This window comes from Salvelinus fontinalis, chromosome 4 (genome assembly GCF_029448725.1).
Source record: "Salvelinus fontinalis isolate EN_2023a chromosome 4, ASM2944872v1, whole genome shotgun sequence".
NCBI classification, from domain to species: Eukaryota; Metazoa; Chordata; class Actinopteri; order Salmoniformes; family Salmonidae; genus Salvelinus; species Salvelinus fontinalis.
In genome coordinates this window covers 15,980,530-15,997,396 of record NC_074668.1, presented here as the reverse complement: position 1 = coordinate 15,997,396, position 16,867 = coordinate 15,980,530, and the positions used below count along the sequence as shown (strand labels likewise).

General features: G+C 41.6%; 1 protein-coding gene across 3 annotated transcripts in view; it reads left to right on the top strand.

Moving 5' to 3' along the window:
• LOC129853163 (netrin-G2-like) overlaps positions 1–16,560 on the top strand; it is a 78,039-nt gene extending 61,479 nt beyond the window's left edge. Inside the window, exons 6-13 of one of the 3 annotated variants that reach the window (XM_055918904.1) lie at positions 6,371–6,457; positions 6,745–6,900; positions 8,553–9,581; positions 9,912–9,977; positions 11,019–11,090; positions 12,349–12,516; positions 14,007–14,141; positions 14,560–16,560. In XM_055918904.1, the coding sequence (XP_055774879.1) occupies positions 6,371–6,457; positions 6,745–6,900; positions 8,553–9,581; positions 9,912–9,977; positions 11,019–11,090; positions 12,349–12,516; positions 14,007–14,141; positions 14,560–14,783 (1,937 nt within the window). In that variant the 3' untranslated portion in view covers positions 14,784–16,560. The remainder of the gene's footprint in view (positions 1–6,370; positions 6,458–6,744; positions 6,901–8,552; positions 9,582–9,911; positions 9,978–11,018; positions 11,091–12,348; positions 12,517–14,006; positions 14,142–14,559) is intronic. The other 2 variants (XM_055918905.1, XM_055918906.1) reach the window with 2 other exon arrangements.
• The last annotated feature ends 307 nt before the right edge of the window (positions 16,561–16,867 follow it).

The following is a 16,867-nucleotide window of genomic DNA, read 5'->3' as shown; positions in this document are numbered from 1 at the left end:
GGAGGCGCTACCAGGAGACAGGCCAGTACATCAGGAGACGTGGAGGAGGCCGTAGGAGGGCAACAACCCAGCAGCAGGACCGCTACCTCCGCTTTTGTGCAAGGAGGAGCAGGAGGAGCCCTGCAAAATGACCTCCAGCAGGCCACAAATGTGCATGTGTCTGCTCAAACGGTCAGAAACAGACTCCATGAGGGTGGTATGAGGGCCCGACGTCCACAGGTGGGGGTTGTGCTTTACAGCCCAACACCGTGCAGGACGTTTGGCATTTGCCAGAGAACACCAAGATTGGCAAATTCACCACTGGCGCCCTGTGCTCTTTACAGATGAAAGCAGGTTCACACTGAGCACATGTGACAGACGTGACAGAGTCTGGAGACGCCGTGGAGAACGTTCTTCTGCCTGCAACATCCTCCAGCATGACCGGTTTGGCGGTGGGTCAGTTATGGTGTGGGGTGGCATTTCTTTGGGGGGCCGCACAGCCCTCCATGTGCTCGCCAGAGGTAGCCTGACTGCCATTAGGTACCGGGATGAGATCCTCAGACCCCTTGTGAAACCATATGCTGGTGCGGTTGGCCCTGGGTTCCTCCTAATGCAAGACAATGCTAGACCTCATGTGGCTGGAGTGTGTCAGCAGTTCCTGCAAGAGGAAGGCATTGATGCTATGGACTGGCCCGCCCGTTCCCCAGACCTGAATCCAATTGAGCACATCTGGGACATCATGTCTCGCTCCATCCACCAACTCGTTCGCTCGTTGCACCACAGCCTGTCCAGAAGTTGGCGGATGCTTTAGTCCAGGTCTGGGAGGAGATCCCTCAGGAGACCATCCGCCACCTCATCAGGAGCATGCCCAGGCGTTGTAGGGAGGTCATACAGGCACGTGGAGGCCACACACACTACTGAGCCTCATTTTGACTTGTTTTAAGGACATTACATCAAAGTTGGATCAGCCTGTAGTGTGGTTTTCCACTTTAATTTTGAGTGTGACTCCAAATCCAGACCTCCATGGGTTCATAAATTTGATTTTTGTGTGATATTGTTGTCAGCACACTCAACTATGTAAAGAAAAAAGTATTTAATAAGAATATTTCATTCATTCAGATCTAGGATGTGTTATTTTAGTGTTCCCTTTATTTTTTTGAGCAGTATATATATATATATATATATATATATATATATATATATATATATATTTATTTATATATATATATATATATATTTTATACCTAAAGGGGCCCTAAAATTGAAATCAAATAGCTAAATGATCCATAGTATGACCACCCCCAACGGCTTAGACTTTTAATAAATAATGAATAAGATTATGAACAGGGGAGGTCCTGATCCTAGATCAGCAGTCCTGCTCTGAGACGCTTTATGAATACAGATCTTGGTGGGGTTCCTATCAATTCCAGGTGTGTAGTCAGTCCCAACCATAGGATTAAAGGTGATTAAAGATTGATTATAACAGAGGATGACTGTATCATTCTATATCATATTAATTCCACACATGATCCCTGTATCACAGTGGCGTTGTTCTCCAAGGTGAGATTCCTCACGGTGACAGAACCTTTCCCTGTCTCCGGGAGGGAGAAAGGTTGGAATTATGGAGGGATGAGTGATGAATATTTATATCCCTCCATTCTCACCACAAATAGTGCATACTGTACAATACATTCCCCACCAAGGGCAATATTTTTTAGATATTAATACTATAAAACAATCACAAGACGGTTGTAATAGGATTTACTATACAATACAGTGCCTTTCGGAAAGTATTCAGACCCCTTGACTTTTTCCGCATTTTGTTACATTACAGCCGTATTCTAAAACTACACAGAATAACCCATAATGACAAAGCAAAAACAGGTTTTTAGAAATGTTTACTAATTTATTAAAAATAAAAAACAATAATATAACATTGACATAAGTATTCAGACCATTTACTCAGTACTTTGTTGAAGGACCTTTGGCAGCGATTACAGCATTGAGTCTTCTTGTGTATGACGCTACAAGCTTGGCACACCTGTATTTGGGGAGTTTCTACCATTCTTCTCTGCAGATCCTCTCAAGCTCTGTCAGATTGGATGGGGTGCTTTGCTGCACAGCTATTTTCAGGTCTCTCCAGAGATGATCGATCGGGTTCAAGTTTGGGCTCTGGCTGGGCCACTCAAGGACATTGAGACTTGTCCCGAAGCCACTCCTGCGTTGTCTTGGCTGTGTGCTTAGGGTCTTTGTCCAGTTGGAAGATGATCCTTCTCCCCAGTCTGAGGTCCTGAGTGCTCTTGAGCAGGTTTTCATCAAGGATCTCTCTGTACTTTGCTCTGTTAATCTTTCCCTCGATCCTGACTAGTCTCCCAGTCCCTGCCGCTGAAAAACATCCCCACAGCATGACGCTGCCACTACCATGCTTCACTGTAGGGATGGTGCCGGGTTTCCTCCCGACGTGAAGCTTGGCATTCAAGCCAAAGAGTTCAATCTTGGTTTCATCAGACCAGAGGATCTTGTTTCTCATGTTCTGAGAGTCTTTAGGTGCCTTTTGGCAAACTCCAAGCAGTTCTGTCATTTGCCTTTTACTGAGGAGTGGCTTCCATCTGGCCACTCTACCATAAAGGCCTGAATGGTGGAGTGCTGCGGAGATAGTTGTCCTTCTGGATGATTCTCCCATCTCCACAGAGGAACTCTAGAACTCTGTCAGAGTGACCATCGGGTTCTTGGTCACCTCCCTGACCAAGGCCCTTCTCCGCCGATTGCTCAATTTGGCCAGTTGGCCAGCTCTAGGAAGAGTCTTGGTGGTTCACACTTCTTCCATTTAAGAATGATGAAGGCCACTGTGTTCTTGGGGACCTTCAATGCTGCAGAAATTTGTTGGTACCCTTCCCCTGATTTGTGCCTCGACACAATCCTGTCTCAGAGCTCTATGAACAATTTATTTTATCTCATGGCTTGGTTTTTGCTCTGACATGCACTGTCAGCTGTGGGACCTTATATAGACAGGTGTGTGCCTTTCCAAATCATGTCCAATCAATTTAATTTAGCACAGGTGGACTCCAATCAAGTTGTAGAAACATCAAGGATGATCAATTGAAACAGGATGCACCTGAGCTCAATTTCGAGTCTCATAGCAAAGTATTAGTAGCATAGTATTTCTGTTTTTTTTTTTTATTAATGTGCAAACATTTATAAAACCATGTTTTCGCTTCGTCATTATTGGGTACTGTTTGTAGATTGCAGAGGAATAGTTTTTATTTAGTCACTTTTAGAATAAGGCTGGTAAAAGTCAAGGGGTCTGAATACTTTCCGAATGCACTGTATGTACAAGGTGAAATTCATTGAATTTATGGATGACCGATGACAAATTCAAGCAATGGCACATTGTAGTGGTGTTCATTTACATTACCTTCAAGCACACACACACACGCACGCACACACGTACACACAGACACGTCAGTGTAACTCCACCATCAAGAGGCTGAGAGTGATATATGATCTAGGGATGTCATTCAGGGAGCAGATCTTCTCTGGTAACATTATTCTCTAAACTGGTTGTCCATTGAGGCAGATAGTAAGTGGGGGGAGAGGGGAGGTGTTAGGGGAAAGCTGTCCCAATCTCCCAACCTTCATGTTACCATAGCTGCAGTACATATGAATTGTGACTTGCCTCAGTACCTAGCTCTGCTCCACATACGTGTGAGTCCCATGTAGCCCAGATAGTTTACCACAGGTAAATTCACCTCCAGCAGACATATGATTTTAGCACGGCCATTTGGCAATAATACCCCACCCTAACGAAGCCATGATGTTCCTCTTGGCACGTAGTATTCAAATATGTAAATACAGATCATAACAAAGCGGAACAGAATTGAATTCCCCACATGGATGCTACTAAGATATGCTCCAGCAGTTGTCCCAAAGTACATGCACAAACATTTCCTTAATGATATGCGCTTGTGCCTGGTGCCCAGCGTGTATTAACTCTTCCCGGCTGATAATTGGGCATCTTTTTAAGTAAAGATTGAATTGAGAGTGTGTCCTTTTGGCCATGTGCTAATGATCAACCACTGGGGAGGGATTCTGCGTTAATAAAACATCAGCCTGCCAGACAGCAGGAATGCTCCCACTGTTCCAAGTGCGCCCCACTGAATCACAATGCGCCCATCTACAGGAGGAGGGCGAGTCCCTCCTCTCTGCCACGTCTCACTACACTACAGGGAGACTCCACGCTTAGTGCTATACCTGAACCATGTTGACGTTGACGCATAATATTAGTATGATTTGAAATATCGGACTTAACCTGTTGAGGATGGGGGCGCTGTTGTCACTATTTATGCTAATCGTGTAATTTTTGAAACGGCTTCCCACAAAATTCTTGATCGTACAATATGCATATTATTATTATTATTGGATAGAAAACAGACAGTCTATAGTTTCTATAGGAGTTGAAATTTTGTCTCTAAGTGGAACAGAACCCATTCTACAGCAATTTCCCTGACATGGAGTCAGATTTCAGAAATGTTGGCCCCTGATCTGGAGTCAGTTAAAAGGGCACTGTTATTGCTATGAGTATACGGACACTGCTTACGTCTTCCCCTGGATGCCTTTATGTGATGACGGTTTGAATGGGGTCGATTGCGCGTTCACAGGCACTATAAATTAAAAAACCCTGTAGCTAGCAAGTCTTTTCTTGCTGCGTAATGCGCCTGGAGGACATCGACCCGCACTTGTTCCAAGCATTAGTGGAGGGAGTAATATTACTCTGGTCATGTTTCTACTCGTTATGGGAGTTAAAAACATCATAAGGTAGTTAATTTAAAGCGTTTTATAGCAATTTATATCCGTTTAGTGCGATTTTGGGACATTTATTTCTGAAACGCTGTGAATTGCTGGGCACGCTTCCAGTTCATCCCGAACGCAGTTGGCATTTCCACATGGCAAGAGGACAGCTTTCCACCAAAAGACGATTAGACCCAAGAAAGGATCCTTTGCCCAAGATACTGATGGAAGAACAGCTCAAAGTAGGACATTTTTATTATGATAAATCGTGTTTCTGTCGAAAAATGTTAGTGGCTTAGGACGCCATGTTTTTTGACGTAGCTTCGCTTGGCGCAAATTGTATTGAAAAGTAAGGATAATTTAAAAAATGTAATTCCGCGATTGTATTAAGAAGTAAATTGTCTATCAATCCCTGTCCACCCTATATTTTTTAGTCACGTTTATGAGTATTTATGTATAAGAGTAGATCACTGTCTAATATGGCGCACGGACATTTTCTCACCAGCTGGGCTACATTTCACATTGTCTAACCATGATTTTGGTGGCTAAATATAAACATTTTCAATCAAACTCTATATGGATTGTGTAATATGATGTTACAGGAGTGTCATCTGAAGAATTCTGAGAAGGTTAGTGAAAAAATTAATATATTTTGGCGATGTTGACGTTATCGCTCACTTTGGCTAGAATCAATGCTGGGCTGCTATGTGCTATGTGCTATGCTAATATAACGATTTATTGTGTTTTCGCTGTAAGACACTTAGAAAATCTGAAATATTGTCTGTATTCACAGGATCTGTGTCTTTCGATTAGTGTATGCTGTGTATTTTTACGAAATGTTTGATGATTAGTAAGTAGGTAAACACATTGCTCTATGTAGTTATTCTAGTCCATTTGTGACGGTGGGTGCAATTGTAACCTATGCCATCTACCTGAAATATGCACTTTTTTCTAACAAAACCTATCCCATACCATAAATATGTTATCAGACTGTCATCTGATGAGGTTTTTTCTTGGTTAGGGGCTATAAATATCTTAGTTTAGCCGAATTGGTGATAGCTACTGGTGTTGGTGGACAAATAAAAGATGGTGGATTATGCTAATGTGTTTTTAGGTAATAGATGTACATCTTTACATATTGTGTCTTCCCTGTAAAACATTTTAAAAATCGGACATGTTGGCTGGATTCACAAGATCTGTGTCTTTCATTAGCTGTATTGGACTTTAATGTGTGAAAGTTAAATATTTAAAAAAAATATTTTTTTAGAATTTCGCGGCACTGGTTTTTCAGTGGGGGTGGGGGGGGAGTGCCGCTAGCGGCACCCTCATCCTAGACAGGATAAGGGATAAAAAAAAACATGATTTAGTTATAGGTCAAGCGCAAAGAAACCAATATTGTGTGTGTGTAGGCATGTTTGCATACATGCACGTGTGTGTGTGTGTGTTTTATATGTGCGTGCATTAATTTGTGTGTGTGCTTGTATTTCTGTCTCTCAGCCAATGTACCTTTAGTTAGAAGCATAGCGTTCATTGTTAGAATAGTTCAAAATGTCAGACCCTTACGAGACACTGTATGACCCTCATCATCTTCTGTGCCAAATAGACACCAGCAGCTTCACTGACACAGTGACAGCTGTGGTGGGTCCCACATCCAGCACGCAGCTCAGGGACTCCCTCACCAACACACCAGGTGGGAAACTAGTGAGATGAACACAAGTCTCGTAGTAGTAGTAGTATAGAGTATGATCACCTCAAACTGTATATGAATTCAAAGTATTTTAGTCGGGGTACATTTAGTCTCACTAGGCACACACTAGGATTGCAGTTGTAATATGATGTTAGACAACATCTGGAGAGCATTGGTGTGTAGCTGTTGAAGTTAATGAAAGAATACCTGCCTTATGAATACACAATAAACCTCTCAACCTAACTACCTCATTACTGACTCAGTAAATGCTCTCCAATTGCTCCCTCAAGTGTTGCTTGTGGCAACTGACCAAACCTCCACTATACCAGCCACTGTGCCAGCCTCTGCCAGTCCCGACCAGACAGATAGCCCATCGTTAAACACAGTGACCTCGCCACCCCTGGAGGTAACACCCCCCACAACCACAGTGAAAGTGCAGCCGAAAGGTAAGTACCCAGATACACCGGAGGAATCCCTGACCTCTGACTTTGCACCCTTACACTACATTAGCTTTGTCACCCTTTTTCTGTAAATGTCTTTTTGATATTGTTTATAGATCTAAACATGTGAATATTGGTTAGACTATTCTTGCAATGCATCCACCTTGGACATACTGATAGTCACAGATTTTTCTATGACTTATCATTTAGTACATTTTACAAACGTTTGGACTATAAGGATAGCGAAACACGCCTCACTTGAAACAGATGTGTAAGCGTGACAGGCAAGAGGATCAGAAATCCTCACTGTTTGTCCGAGAAAACTCAAAGAAGCCTGTAGACCCCCTATTTACACCCATTAACCTCTTTCAGTGTGGATCACGACTGCTGGAGGCCATAGAGTGTCTTAATCTCCCCGGAGGTTGCACTGGGGTAAAGAGATTAAACATGATTACGAGGCTAAAGTAGTCCTTAAGGCACGATACGGTATGTGGGCCATGATGCTGCTCTGTTAACATCTCCATGTGCTAGGGTACTTACACTTCAGGGGTTCCTGTCTTGTGTCAGCTACTAGCTTACACTTAGTTGTGTCCCCCAGAGGCTGGGTGAGTATTAGAACAGAGCCTTGTTTTTTTACTCACTGTACAGAGCCCACATTTGTAACCCCCAGATATACAGAGACAGTGGAGTGAATAGGGGAGTATGGAGAGTATGGAAAGCATACTTTGACAGGACCAATGATGATAAGGTAACTATCATTCTATGCTGTTTTTTGTCTATTTTGACAGAGACAGTTTGTAAATACTGAAGGTGAGAAGTTGGCCAGGGGTTTTCTACTCTCTTATTTGGACGATTAAATACCCAGCAGGCTCACTATTTCTCAGGAACTGGCAGCATGTTGATCTTATCCCAGGGATTTCTAGAACACAGATGAATGTAGCTACTTTGATTCCCTTGGGAATGTTTTATAGGAAAAAGAATGGAACAGATCATTTCCAATCACCTGCAATAAAAACGACACCAAAGTGCTTTGTGGCATTTTACTTTTAAATCAAATGGCCATTCTGTTTGTTGCCCCCTTAGCACCTTCCTCCTGCTTAGCAAGGGTCTGATTATATCCACCGATGCATTGTGTGCTGCCCGCCCAGCCGGTGCTATACCTCACACCGTACAGGGAAAGTGCTGTCACTGGACACAATCAACAGCCAGGGGTGATAAATCATGAAATACGCTATCATTGTGTAACATCATCTCTTTCTGGAGCACAAGGTTGAGCCAGCATTACTGCGCTGGGAGCCAAAGCTCAAGCATTTCTGATCTATTTCTGAATACCAATTGAATGAACAGATGCTAAATATTTCACAAGCCGAGAGAAGACCGGTCGTGGTAAGGGAGACCAAAACAGGCAAAATTATGGAGCCCGTGGAGATAGATACATACATGAAACCATAACAGGATGGAGGCACAGAACACTGTGCCTAAGGTTGGGCTACAGGGCAGATGCAATGGAAGTGATGATATCAGGGCATGGGGTATTCCATTTCTACTGATACTGACTGAAATGGGGGAAAAGTTAGTGAGCCAACATCAATATATTATTGATATAGTGGTTAATATGCCATCTTGACAACTCATGATTTTTCTGTACACAATTGCAGTTACTCAATCATCTGAAGCAGCTGACGTCACATTTGATGCAACCATTCCAACATCAGATGGATTTACTCAAACACTAGACAGCACAATGACAACCTCTTACACAGTGACTTCTGACACCAGTCCCACAGCATCTGACACCAGTACCAAAGCATCTGACACCAGTACTACAACATTTTACACAGTGACTCCAACATCTGACATATTTACCACAACTTCTGGCACCGTTACCTCAGCATCTGATGTATTCACTTCGACATCTGGTGTGCCCTTTCTGGCATCGGACACAGTTACTCCAGTATCTGATATAGTAACACCACTAATAAATGGATTTACCTCAGCACCTGATGCTGATACCTCAGTATCTGCTACATTTATTCCAGCATCTAATGGAGATACACTCGCCTCTGACGTGGCTACTTCAGCATCTGATGGAGTTATTTCAATACCAGGAGCAGTTCCACCACCTCCCGACACTGTTACTTCAGAACCTGAACCTCTTTCCCGGGCACTGGGTGGAGCTACCACCCAAGTACCAGACAAATCTACACCTGATGCTGCTACCCTAGCTCTTGATATAGTTGCGCCTGATGCAGCTGTTCCATCCCCTGACACAGATACCTTAACATCTGATGATCCTACCCAGGCACCTGATGTAGTTACTACAGCTCCAGACTCATCTTCAGCAACCCCATCTCCTGACACAAGTGATCCAGCTCCCGATTCAGTTGATCCAGCCCCCGATTCAGTTGATCCAGCCCCCGATTCAGTTGATCCAGCTCCCGATTCAGGTGATCCAGCTCCCGATTCAGTTGATCCAGCCCCCGATTCAGTTGATCCAGCCCCCGATTCAGTTGATCCAGCCCCCGATTCAGTTGATCCAGCTCCCGATTCAGGTGATCCAGCTCCCGATTCAGGTGATCCAGCTCCCGATTCAGGTGATCCAGCTCCCGATTCAGGTGGTCCAACTAATGATACTGGCGATAGTGAGAAAGGGGAAAATAAAGAAGAAAATGTTAAACAGGAAACAGGTACATTGTGATATATATTTTTTCTTCCATTTATAAGTTTATGCATATTGCATCAGTAAACTATGATAACACTGCAAATATTGAAGGAACCACATTTAGAATGAACAAAATGATCCTCTGATGTGCAGTTGTGTATGCAGTCTATATGCTGCTAATATGCAGTCGTGTCAGTACGGTGTTATGACCTTCACACAAGGTGTTGCCTTAATGGCTTCATCAAATAGTTGGGGGGACAATACCTAAAGGTTCATTCGACACTAATAAAGAATGAGTAAACAGTTTGAAGTTGCTATTTATTCTGATCTCTCACAATCTCTCTGGTGTACATAGTTACCCCCAAAACTGAAGCCAAATGGGAAAGCAAAGGAAAGGTGAAAAAGAAAGAGACAAAAAAAGGTATATTGATCAACAGTAGTCTAGTAGTGTTTGTACTGTATGCTAATTCTGCTATCATTAGCATGTCAATTTGTAGCGGTGTCGGTAACCATCCATTTTGAATTCCCTGAACCCACTCACGGTGACTCAGCAATGGGGTTGAAGTTGACGTGTTAGTCGCCTGGTTGCTATAGGAAAACATCCCTAATGGGGGGTCAGATTGCAAACAGATAATTGATGGACAAAATAGGAGTAGAAAAGCATTGAGCCATTTTTTGGGCTGAGCCCATGTCCTAGTAAGATACCTGATCCATGGATTCATGAGGCTATTGACTCAAAGCACCAAGCTGCTAACATGCATTAGGAGTAGTTTGTGTGTGTGTGTGTGTGTGTGTGTGTGTGTGTGTGTGTGTGTGTGTGTGTGTGTGTGTGTGTGTGAAACCTAATGTATTTTTGTTGTTGACATGTTACAGAATGGGCCACATACTATTGTGTGGGTGATTCTGTCACCACTTAGACTCCACTCATCAGCTGTAGATGAACCAGTGTTGAAAACTAGCTTTGGACGGTGATTACAATCATTTCAGGGTGGTTTTCATTAGGCACTAAAACTGAAGAAAACAGACTGAAGCTAATTTTTGTTTTCAGTTGTAAAAAAAACATTACACTTTTCCCCCATCGCGTTCCATAATATACACATCCCTAATAAGGCCTCTTACTGCTGGTGAGGTGGATTGTCTGATTGGGAATGAGATGTTGTTCTGGTAGAGCAGTAAATAGCTATACTTGTTAATTACTGAACGTTGTAATGCACAATGCTTTGTGTTAATGGGTAGATTTACATGGTTGATAACTATTTATGGATTGTATGCTGTCTTTTTCTGTGAATCCTGTGAGATGTCTGAGAGTGACTCACTATTAGCAGGTCGTACCCTCTTGTGTTTGACAGACATTTTGATTTTAGTGGTCCCTATATTTCAGCGACTGCGTATTAGAGGCGTGTTCACATTGGCATGTTAGTATTAACTATAACTCGGTTAAATATATGCTTTATTTCTCAAGCGGTTGTCAAACTGTTGATTCCTGGTGGGTCCAAATACAGCCAGTCTAAGGTTGCATACATCCAGTTTCAAGGTAAGAAATAATTTCCCGCATTAGATCTGTTTGGACAAGACAACTGTGGAAAAATGGCCAAAGTTTGTCCATTATTTTCCTTCATTCATTCATCTTTTGTTGTTTCCATGTGTTTCTTTGTTGCATTTTGGTGTTCTGTTTGTTTCATAAGGTAAGCAACTAATTTCTCTTCCATTTTAGTAATACTGTCGTTCTTTTTTATTGTGAACTTAATGAAATCTCACAACCTATAGCGTCTATGTTTCCACTGATTGTGTAATGTCATTAGTGTGGATGTCTGTTTGAACTGTGGATTCATTTGTGAGACAGTTGCCATTCTTTCAACAAACTGTAGGGTAATTGGCCCATTCATATTTGATAAGCTGTTCTTGCCCCCCCGCCCCCCGCCCCCCGCCCCCCTTGTCCCGCCCCCCCGTCCCACTGCTCTACTCTGTGGCACAGCAGGTCTTCATATTGCACCAGCAGCATCTTCAAAATAACGTGTCAATAATGAATCCCCTCTAAACAAAGAGATGTAACATGATGCCTGATTAAACAACTAAACCATAATCTAAATCTCCTTGTAAATTTAGCATTTTTAGGCTTCTTGTAGTATAATGGAACAAACTACTAATGCATAATAAGCTCCATTATGACAATCAATTGATCAAGACTGTAATGCAAACAAAATTGAAACAACTTATTTAGTGTATTTGCGCTACCATTGATTACATGTTACACCTCTGTAAATCAATGTACAGTATTGAGGCCGGATCGTTAGCTGGTTAAATAATGCAGATTTTGACTTATTGAGGTCAATGGATTTCCCATGTGGCCACAAAGTCAGGAACTGGTTTCTGAACTCAGCATAATTCATGTCTATGGAGCCTGTTATGTCTTATCCATTTGGCTTTTGTATAATGAGTGAAACAGTTAAGTTGTACACTTAGAAATACATTTGCTATCGAGAACCTTGAAGGGTTCTTCGGCTGTCCCCATTGGTGAACCCTTTGAATAAGCTTTTTTAGTTGCAGGTAGAACCCTTTTGGGTTGCATGTAGAACCCTTTCCATAGTGGGTTCTACATGGAACCAAAAAGGGTTCTACATGGAACCAAAAAGGGTTCTCCTATGGGGACAGCCAAATAACCCTTTTGGAAACATTTTTCTAAGAGTGTAGAGTAAATAACTTTGAGTGCTACCTCAGTTTGAATTGTTTGAATAGGACCATTCCTCCTCCTCCTCCACCACTAACCCTACTCCGCTCTTTCCCCTTGTCAGACTGTGAGTGCTATGGCCACTCGAACCGCTGCAGTTATATTGACTTTATCAACATCGTGACTTGTGTCAGCTGCAAACACAACACTAGGGGGCAGAATTGTCAGCACTGTCGACTGGGATACTTCCGGAATATCTCTGCCGAGCTGGACGATGACAACGTTTGTATAGGTCAGGACCTCTCATCAGTTCCTTCATGTACATTACACAATGATATGCACAACGGAAAATGTTTGATAAAGGCAAAACAAGACAGATGTATCATTGTGTATTGCCTTCAATCCTTACTAATCACCTGCAAATCTGTGATGTCTCCTGTATGACCCCTTGCAGGTCAAGAGTATTAAAGCATGATCCCTTGAGCCTATAACAGCTAAATAGAATCATTATAGCTAGCTAATCATTTATTCAGAAAAGGTTGAAAACATTGCGATTCATACCATAGTAACCTAAAATGCTAAGGAATTACAATTACACCTGCTGGATCTAAATTAATCAGCATACAATGTTTGTAAAGCAGCATATGTAACAATACATGAAGGTACCCTGTCTAAAGTTGTTAACTGTTACGTTGTTAAGTATACTTTAAATGCTCTTTTCACATCTATATTAGAATTGTGTTGGTGGAGCCCATTACCATGCATCCTATTTATCATAGGTAAGATGAAAAAATGACTGTAGCTAAAGAATACAGCCAGTGTCTAAATTAAATGTAACTGTCGACAATTTTAAACAGCATGCAACATTCAGGTGTATTTATAAACAAATGATTTGTAAACCAAGAAAATTACAATTACACAATTTCAACCAATGAGGTTTAATGATTTATATATACTCATAATAAATAGTCTATGAACGTATACACTTTTCAGACCCATTTATAAACCCTTGATTAACATTTTACTACACAAATACAGTAGCACTACACAAAGTACTGCACAGTGCCGAGCAAGAATGACACAATGGCACACTGACACCTACTGGAGGATCTATCATACACAACAGCAATACTGTTCGTACTGTTAGTCGTGATCTATTGGACATTCAACATTTTGCAATGGAAACAAAATCAGGAAGTTTTCTTACTTGGCAAGTTCCCCCGTTTCAGTCCATTTCCTTCTGTTTGGTAGCGAATGAAGACGACCGTGTCCTACCTTGGGAAAATGCTGACCGTTTGAACAATGAAGTCAGCTGAGCTCTTATCAAATGTTAAAAACAAAGTTTATGATATTTTATCCAAATAAGTTTGTCACAGAATCCAGTGTCAGTGTTATAAGATACAGCTGTGAAGTGGGCCTAATGTTTTCAGGCAAAGGATAAGACATGTACTAAAGTAATATAATATTACAGAGAAATGGTAAAGCAACGCCTCAGGCTGTCAAAGTTTCCTCAGGCTGTCAAAGTTTCCTCAGGCTGTCAAAGTTTCCTCAGGCTGTCAAAGTTTCCTCAGGCTGAGAGACGTGTCATGTAAAATGATTAAACGTGCATAGAATGGTCAGTATAATACCACTGACATGTTTATGTTGATGTAGGTCTATGTGACCGGGGCTAGTGACACTGCTGTTTCAACTAGATTGATGAGCACTTAGCTTATTTACATGTGCTGTGTTGTATTTCTACCCTCACTAAAACAGCAATGTCTTGTTAATGCCTTTGTGCAGAGTGTAACTGTAACCAGCTGGGGTCCTTCCACGCCCGCTGCAACGAGACGGGGTACTGCCAGTGTAGGGATGGCTCCACTGGGCCAAAGTGCGAGGACTGCCTGCCTGGATACAGCTGGAGACAAGGCTGCTCTCGTAAGGAGTGTGTGTGTGTGTGTGTGTGTGTGTGTGTGTGTGTGTGTGTGTGTGTGTGTGTGTGTGTGTGTGTGTGTGTGTGTGTGTGTGTGTGTGTGTGTGTGTGCGTGTGTGTGTGTGTGTGTGTGTGTAGGGGAAGTAAAATGGGGGGTATTGTTCTGAGTAGCCTAAAGTTGAGAAGTTTATCAATGCACAATGAGCGCCATGAGTCCTTCGCAAGGTTGTATAACAACTATAATCACTAATTCAAGAGAAAATTAGAACTGTACAGGTAAGGTCAGAACAGGTGTCTTGTTAATGTACAGTAACTGTTGCCAGAACCAGAGTATCCTGTATTGTTTCTAGTCTTGAGGCATTCAGCGGGCCACTTTGTTTCCTCCCTCCTTATTCTCCATCTCCTCCCTGTCTCCCCTCGTAGCCAACGTCTGCGACGACGACATGCTGCTGTGCCAGAATGGAGGCACCTGCTTCCAGAACCAGAAGTGTCTGTGTCTGCCAGAGTACAAGGGCCTGCTGTGTGAGCAGCTGCTCTGTGAGGGAGAGAGGGGCTGCAGCAGTGCCTCTGCCTCCTACCTCAGCCTGGTTGCCATGCTGAGTTGCCTTCTAGCCAACACCCTGCTTAGACTAGTCACTGCTTGCTGAGCTACACCCGGGACAGCTGGAGTACACCTGGCTACATTTTTGGGACCCGCCATTCGCAGTGCTTAGCTCAGTCTAACTGTGCTGTTGCATTCTGGGAGAGTGTTTGAGGGCTCCAGCCCCCCTGTCACCTTCGCCACGATGAGACAGAGAGAGTTACTCTCTCTCTATGAAAGCCAGTGCTGAAAGAACTTATACCAAAAAAACTAAATCACTATCTTAGAAAAGTTTAGAGCGAATTGTATTGTCGTACATCTAAGTTTGTTCTCACTGAAATACTGCACTTACCCAACTTGCTTTCTGAACAGAGATGGCTGTAATCACTGCTGAGGCCTACTAATGCCAAGTTTATCTTACTCTCAAATTCACATTTCCTTACTTTGCTGCATAGTTTATTTGTTTCCTGGAACAATCATTGAACTGAAAAGTGGAGAAAAAGTAAACCATTTTTTTTTTTTTTACCAGAGTTGATGTTTCAGTAGCTTGTGGTGGAGAATCAATTGTCACATGGAAATCATGAAGCAACGAGAGAGAGTATAACCTATCCAAATCAAACAAATCTATGTATGAATATTTTTTTGTAGAAATTGTTATTTTTGTTCCAAGTAAACGTTATCATTCTGAAGAAAATGACCCACGATGAGCTTTTTATTATTGTAAACCTTCCTGAGAATGTGACTGTTAGATGCTGTTCCTGATGCCATTGCATACAGACAGTTGAAGGAATAAAGCCTGAAGGTCTGAAAGTTGAAGAATTCAGTCCAAGGTTTTATCCAACACAAACACACACACACACACACACACACACACACCTAGCTTTAGATATTTATTTTGACTTGTTGAGATCACAAACGAGCATTATCACGTATGTCTCTAACAAAACATGTACAATGCTAGAGCTACAATTAGGTGCTTGATTTAGGTCACACAATATGAAACCATGACATTGATACTACAGTATTATGATATGAAACCGTGTCATTGATACTACAGTATTATGATATGAAACCATGTCATTGATACTACAGTATTATGATATGAAACCATGACATTGATACTACAGTATTATGATATGAAACCATGACATTGATACTACAGTATTATGATATGAAAGCATGACATTGATACTACAGTATTATGATATGAAACCATGACATTGATACTACAGTATTATGATATGAAACCATGACATTGATACTACAGTATTATGATATGAAACCATGACATTGATACTACAGTATTATGATATGAAACCATGACATTGATACTACAGTATTATGATATGAAACCATGTCATTGATACTACAGTATTATGATATGAAAGCATGACATTGATACTACAGTATTATGATATGAAACCATGTCATTGATACTACAGTATTATGATATGAAACCATGACATTGATACTACAGTATTATGATATGAAACCATGTCATTGATACTACAGTATTATGATATGAAACCGTGACATTGATACTACAGTATTATGATATGAAACCATGTCATTGATACTACAGTATTATGATATGAAACCGTGACATTGATACTACAGTATTATGATTTTCTATGTATCCTTATCCTGAGCATCAGAAACCTGGTATGCAAGGGATATCATTACGGGATATTTGTCATGAAATTCTGTTTTGAAACTGTGCATATCCAAAATGAACAAGATCACAGCTCTGGATTTTAGCAGCCAATGATTTGTTGGATGACAGTTTTGAAGCACAAAATAATTGAGAGACACTACAAATCCTCAATGGAAGAAGAGCACCGCAGTCAGAAAATAAGGTATGCAAAATCTTCTATTTTGTGTTTGTGATTTTCCAAAAAATCTATCTTGGTTTAATAAAATGTATATGATAGAGAGCTTATTAATTAATGTGTACATTTGTACTCATTCCTAGAAGCATGACACATGTTAGGTCTTACCAGTTAGCCATCGGAACAACAGCTATTTTTGGGTTAGAACACACTGATCCTCCAGGGAATAGCAGTGTACTGATACTGAATGGTAAGTGGTGAGGGGCAACGTTCATTTTAAATTCAATTATCCCTCTGATTAACTTTGCAGGATCCTTTGCAT